Here is a 6,557-nt window from a genome sequence, read left to right as displayed (position 1 = left end):
AGCTCCTCAGCAAGTGCACATGTGCTTGCTGTGGGCATCTGGAGCTCTCCCAGGCTGATGGTGACTTCTGTAGGACACCTATCCCCTTCCTGCCCCTTGCCCACATAGCGGCTGCTGCCTGCTCCCAGAGTGAAGGAGACCCTCTGTCACTTCTGACCACACCAAGTCTGTCCCAAAGGAGGTTTTAGTCAATGCTTGTCTTCAGCTACAACACTGACTTTCCACACAGTGGTCTTTGTTTCCATCCTTTAGCCTTTACCGCTGATTCACCAGAGGAAGGTGGAGATGGATGTAGTAAATTCAGATCTTCAGAAAGGGGTGATGAAAATGTTTACACAGAAAGACTGACATTGAGCATTCCGCCTTGCAGGCAAAGCAGTTGGGATCTTCTGGGTTGGTGATGCTTGCGGAAAAGTTCTTCAGTGGACAGTTGGCTTTTCTTACCATGGAGGATCCTCTCCACACTCTCTGCCCCTCCCTCTGAGTATTTAAGCTGGTTTTCCATGCACACAGACCCCTTCCATCACACTGAATCTTATATTTTTGCTTTGTCAATCTCAGCTGCAACCATTTACTTGACCAAGCTATTGAGCAGAGCAAGGTATCAAGCTGCCCATGGGGATGGGTAGAAGAGCAAAGGCAGTGGCTGCAGCTGCAGCTCCCTGCTCTTACTCATGAATTTCACTCCTTCCAGCCCCTCTCCACCCCCAGCCATTCCCATCCCACCCTCTGATGGGGTGTGCTTGCTGCAGCATGACAGTAGGCCTCCTCCTGCCTCTGTGTTTGAGATCCCACTTCTGCGGTCCTGCCTTGTGCATCAGGAAGCTGAGTATCTGCTTGGCTGGGTCTCGTAATGCTCAGGCCACAGCGCAGCCACCCAAATGAGCCTGAATTTCCTCTTTTCCATGGGAAGTCTCCCAGCCCAACTGGGCATACCTGCTACATATGAAGAACAGCAGCTGCCAAGCTGGAGGGATGGTTTGGGTGATATACACCCAGGGGTGAGCTGGCTGTGGAGAGCAGAGAAGAGAAGCATCGCCCAACCCAGACAACAGTGCAAAGCATTGTAAAGCAGCCTCCAGTACCTGAGGCCGGCAAGTGGCACTGGCGGGCTTATCAGTTGCGTGAGAGCACTCGTGATCCGTCTGGGCGCACAGAGCAGCTGCTCCCAGCCCAGATCAAAGTGCTGCTTTTCCCAGCACTGCTGAGATAAGCCGATGCTCTTCATATAAAGGCAGCCGTGCTCGGAGCGAGGTGCACAAGTGCATGCGTCCGCACCAGCCATGGCCGCGCAGGAGCTGCCGGTGGTGTTGGTGGTGGCAGCGGCACTGGTTGCTCTCATCGCTGCCAGCGGTAAGCCCACTCTGCTGCTGGCACATGGCTCTGTGGTGGCTGGTTGGGAGCAATGGATGGACCAGAAATGGGTGGGAGGGCAGAAAGAACCAGGATCTCTGGTTTGGAGAGGAGGTGGGGAGGGCAAACACACACAGCGGCAGCGCGGTGGGGAGGAAGAATTGGGGCTAATAGACTGTGCCAGTTCAGGGCAAGGGTTATAGGCTGGTTCATCAACTGTATTGTCCTCAGGTGGGTGGTAGGACAGGGGACAGCTCGCAAGGCAGGCAGGAACCAGAGTACGTGGAGACAGCACATACACTGTAGTGACAGCTACTGTTGTTCCTGCTTCCATGAAAAGCTGCAAGTCTTTGCAAGAACACTGTGTGCTCAGCGTATTCATGTGGGACGCAGCTATTTGTAGACTCTGGAAAATTGATGCTACCTAGGTGCACACACTGGTGGTCCCGCAGCAGCCTGTGTATAAGCCCTCTTGCTCTCAGGATATGCATGCACTGCACGAATGGGTTGTGAACTGTTGCTACTGCTCTTCCTGACTGCAGAAGAAGAACCCACAGAATGCAGCTCTTTCTGGGATGGCTGTTGAACGGCTGTGCAGTCACCCAGCCTCAGCCCTCTGAAGACACCCGTTGCACTGCACTCCATGGGTTCACATTTCATGGAATCTGCTGGACGCGCTGCAGAGCTCCTGTTCCAGACACTGGGAAAGAAGGCTGTCAGTAGAGGGAGTAGGGAGCAGGAATAGACATTGCCAGCTTCGTCCCGCCAGCTTAGCTGTGGATGGAGACTGTGCACTGGCTGCTGGGAGGGTGGCATGAAGGAAACTGGTCCCCCCTCACGAAACCCACACAGCTGATCTGGATCCTGTGTGGGTCCTGTACAACCCTGCCTTTCCTTTGGTCTGAATGTGACCCCTGTTGTTGTCTCATGCTCCTGCCACCAGTCACTGGTTTGCCATGTTCACCGGTCTCTGCTCTGTTTCAGGGTCAGAGGTGAACAAAGGGAATGGCCTGAGAAAGGTAAGAGATTTCTGGTTTTATGGTTTCTGGTTCATGGCTTGAGATTAGATTCAGCGCCTAGCATGCCTGGGAGAAAACTGTTCCCAGCAATCATCCTCAGCCTCATGTGTGCTGGTGCTCCATCATCAGACCCACATCTGAGGTCATGCTGTGTGTCCCACAGAGCGACATGGTGGCTGCCACTCCCTGCTTTCCTGCTCTGTGTGCCCTGCCCAGGGCAGGGGGAGCCAGGTCACTGGCGGGACTTGCTCCTTCCCAGGTGCTGTGGGAGGAAGAAATGTGTGCTTCTGGTACTGACTTGGGTGCTGTGGATTCTCCTTTTCAGCCGGTGTGTACAGAGATGGTGGAGCTGCAGGCCTGCCCCCTCCTGTACTTGCCTGTCTGTGGGACCGATGGGAACACCTATGCCAATGAATGCCAGCTCTGTGTGCAGCAAATGTAAGCACATGTCCTTGGCAGAGGCTTCCATGTGCCTAATTCTGGCCGTCTGAAACTGGGTGCTTGTGAAATACTGTCACTCAAGCTCCCCTGTGCCTGGGAGCTTCACCTCTTGCACTGGTAGTGCCTGAAAATAGGTGCAGGCATGTCCCCAGCCCTTGCCTGCAGCTTCCTGCCCCATTCTTAGCACCATGTTCAGTAACTACCACTCAGCTGCAGGCTGGGGGATTTAGGTTGTTGTGTTGGCAGGGGACTAATCCCACAGAAAAGCTGACTGTTCATCCATTGGATCAGCTTGCTAAGTCAGACCATCTGTGGCTGCATGATCAGCAGATAAAAAAGGTGAGGTCAGGAGACGTTGGCCAGAAGGCCTCCAACATGAGTGCCAGCAAGCTGGCAAAAAAACAGACACTGTCAAGGGTGGGAGAAGGTCCCACCATTAGTGCTGCCTGCAATCAGAGAACAGAGAGTGGAACTTGGGCAAAAAGTCAACTACTCATCTAGTCTGGAGAGTCAAATAACACCACTAAGTCCTCCAAAGGGACTTTTGCAAATGCAGATGTCTGGTTACGTGCCTCATGCCTCTTTTGGCATAGCTTCAAACAAAAGGTACCACCATAAACTTTAGGACTAGGGCAGCAGGGACCCTATTGCTTTGGGTCCAAATTGCTTTGGGCCACTGATTCTACCCAGACTGGGAAGTGACTGAGCAGGAGATCCCACTAGAAAGGGACAGAGGGTGAAGATGAGATTGACACAGGTCAGCAGTGCACTTGCACAGCAGATAACACAAGCTGTGTGCTAGGCTGCAGGCAGACAGGGATGCCCAGCTTGTCAAGGGAAGCTGCAGGGAGGTACAGGATAGCTGTGTCCAGCTAGTCTGGGGCATGGGAGGCTTGGAGGATCTAGCAGCAGCCTATAGTTGCAAATGGGATGGTGCCACACTCTTTTCCTTGTGGTAGTGAGTGATGCAAAATGAGGCAGCAACCACAAGCATCACCCACAGAGGACAGGACACTGAGCCAGAATGGCATGCAGCCACAGCAGCTTTCTAGACAGGAAAGTAAGTCAATTTTATACCAGTCAGCTCTGTTCCATGGGCTGAACAGGAGCCAAAGTATGACATGGGGAGTATTTTTTTGAGTGCTTATGCTTTTTTTCCTCTGTTATTCTAGGAAAACCAGGCAAGACATCCGGATTTTGAAAGATGGGGACTGTCAAGACATCTGAGTTTTCCTGAGCCCAGAAACAGGTGACTAATTGATCCTGCGTGCCCTGTAATGATTACACGTTAAAGTTAGCTATGGTGAATAATAAAATGATGGGCACAGTTGTATTTCAACAGAGCTTCTTTTATGCAAGGCTGAGGGAAAACAGCATAAGGTGGTTCCTACAAAGGGCTACTAAAAGCATACAGTCAAAACTTAATTTCAAATCCACTGTAAAGTAATGCTCTGCACTGTATTATCTCATGCACATTCCTGTGGCAAAGGCCATGTGGGGGTAGCAAGAAGCACACAGATTCCAGTAAAGAAGGTGCAGATGTTTTTTTCTGTAGGATGGAAATTTAACTAAAGAAAAGTTTCTCCAGCGTGGGAGAAAACATCTTCCTGGCTCCCTAGCAAACACCACAGCTTCCAGAGCTGATGTAAGTTAAAAATAGTAACATCTACACTTCTCAGTGCAGATTTTATTCAGCTTCTTATCCAAGAGCCTTTCACAACACGAGTCTGGAAAGAGCCCAAGGGGGGACCCTGCACACAAGGGACCCCTGATTCGTGCTCCATCAAGGATTCCTGATTCCTGAAAGTAGCCACCAAACTTCACTAATTACCCAGAACTGCTCTCTGGGAATTGCAGATTCCTGTCTGGTTGCCAAATTTCTGTTCTAGGTTGCTCCTGGTGTCAGGGCCATCTCTGGGACTGGCACGGTCTAACGAAGGTAGTAGTTTAAGTGTGCACTGTCAGTCCTTGGGGCTCCTTCTGCTCTTTTGTCTCCCAGATGGGACACAACTGACCCTCCACGAGATAGCTGTAACACGACTGTACAACTTGGGTATGCAAGGGGCTCCCTTAGCTTGCAGTGGCAGAGATCAGCAGGTGCTAGCTAATCCAGGACTTGCCTGCTGAATTCAGTTCAGTTCTGCACCAGATGTTGTGTTTCTCCAGAATGACTGGTTAATATTTCTGATCAGCCTGTTAGAGTACTCCAGTGTGAGCTGAAACCCTTCCAGGACACGTCTGTTCTCACCCATAGGGAATCACGCTGCTCTGACTTGCTGCTACACTCATACAACTCACTTGCAGGCACCTGGGTAAGAGTCCAGGGCACATGACATGGTCAAGCAAGCTCCCTGAGGTCAGTACCACCCTAAGAGTCCAGGAGCTGTGACAGTGTCATGGCTACTCTGGTGCTTGTCCAGCTAGTCATGTAATTCATCTCCACACACCTCCTCCAGCTCTGCACCTTCCTGGAACCGTGACATGGGACATGGCAGCACCACAACGCACAACAAAGCCATTGCTGGTAGATTTAATGCTGCAGCTGGAAATAGTATTGAGAACATATAACAGCCATGCTTGGTCTGATGAGGGATGCATCTGACCTGGTGTCCACTGCCTTTTGGCTCAGAGCCAGCTACTATCCTTGAAAGCTTTTCTCTCATTGAAAGCTCTTCCCCAGGCTAGAAAGTCCTAGCTGGCTAGTTGCTCAGAGTTGTCCATAGATTCTATCATCTCTGTTTTCCATGCCTGGTCCCTTTCCATTTCTGCAGAGGAGGGGAGACAGCTTGCCCACCTACCTACTACAGCTACTGCTACTACACCATCTTCTCACTTGTCCCAGGGATCTGCAAGGGTGTTTGCTCCCTTCCAGCCCTCAGGTAGCAAGGGAGGGGTGGTCTGGCTGCGTGTTGTTCTCTGTGTTGCCAGTCTTTCTGAGCAGACCTTCAGATGCACCATAGGGATGGATTTTCGTGGGGTTATCATCCCTAAAATACTTCCATCGTGAACAACACAAAGGCATCTTCCCCATGGGGTTTTCTGTTCTTGCTGCTGCCAGCCCAGCCACATGCAGGGTGTATTAGGACAGCTCTGTCCCAGCTTTCTGGCAGGGCTGAGGGAAGATACAGCATAGCATGGTGCATAACTGGAACTCATTTTCCGCTGCACATGCAGAGTGGCTGCAGCCCTTCATTCTGTATACCCTTAGAGCCACATCTATTTGTTTGCAGAGGCTATGAAAAAGAAACACAGATAATCTAGGGGCTCTTCTGGAGAGGAAAGCTGCATGCCTCCAGCACAACAAGGACTGTTTATTTAGAAACTACACAGCTAAAGTACACACTTGTGCCCAGACTGCAATGTCAGAGCTTGAGCAGCCTTGGGACCCTGTTAGTATTGATGCTACACGCAACGGATTCAGAGGCATCCATCCCCCCCTAGGGACTGCTGGATTCAATATGGCTCAAGAGCAGATGAGAGGGGAGGCTGCAGTGCAGAGCTTGGAGCGTAGAGAGTGCCTGCACTGGTGTTGTGAGGGAAAGGTGCACAATGGGCAGGGCTGCACTCGGTGCTCCCTGGTGGAGTTCCTCCTGCAGCAGGTGGCTGAGCTGCAGGATGCTATTAATGGGCTGCAAGGTGTCAGGGAAGCTGAGAGGAAGCAGGGCTGCTTGCTCCAGGCCCAAACTGTGCAGGGGCCTCAAGCTTCCCCTCCAGCTCATGAAGGAAAGAAGGAGGCTGTTACCC

At 51.6% G+C, this 6,557-nt stretch overlaps 1 protein-coding gene across 1 annotated transcript; it reads left to right on the top strand.

Annotated features, from left to right (window-relative positions):
* The first annotated feature begins 1,209 nt into the window (after positions 1 to 1,209).
* Positions 1,210 to 4,152, top strand: SPINK4 (serine peptidase inhibitor Kazal type 4). The gene is made up of 4 exons (XM_065662880.1): positions 1,210 to 1,353; positions 2,338 to 2,372; positions 2,698 to 2,810; positions 3,986 to 4,152. The coding sequence occupies exons 1-4, from the start codon at positions 1,284 to 1,286 to the stop codon at positions 4,038 to 4,040; spliced, it is 273 nt and encodes a 90-aa protein (XP_065518952.1). The 5' UTR covers positions 1,210 to 1,283; the 3' UTR covers positions 4,041 to 4,152.
* Positions 4,153 to 6,557: the final 2,405 nt, after the last annotated feature.

This window comes from Lathamus discolor, chromosome Z (assembly GCF_037157495.1).
Source record: "Lathamus discolor isolate bLatDis1 chromosome Z, bLatDis1.hap1, whole genome shotgun sequence".
NCBI lineage: Eukaryota > Metazoa > Chordata > Aves > Psittaciformes > Psittacidae > Lathamus > Lathamus discolor.
Note: the sequence above shows the minus strand (reverse complement) of the source record. Positions and strands in the feature narration are given on the sequence as shown.

Excerpts from the sequence above, each read along its gene's own strand:
- SPINK4 (XM_065662880.1), top strand. The coding sequence starts at position 1,284 with ATGGCCGCGCAGGAGCTGCCGGTGGTGTTGGTGGTGGCAGCGGCACTG. Across the intron at positions 1,354-2,337 it reads TGCTCTCATCGCTGCCAGCG|GGTCAGAGGTGAACAAAGGG; the intron begins GTAAGCCCACTC and ends GCTCTGTTTCAG. Across the intron at positions 2,373-2,697 it reads AAGGGAATGGCCTGAGAAAG|CCGGTGTGTACAGAGATGGT; the intron begins GTAAGAGATTTC and ends TCTCCTTTTCAG.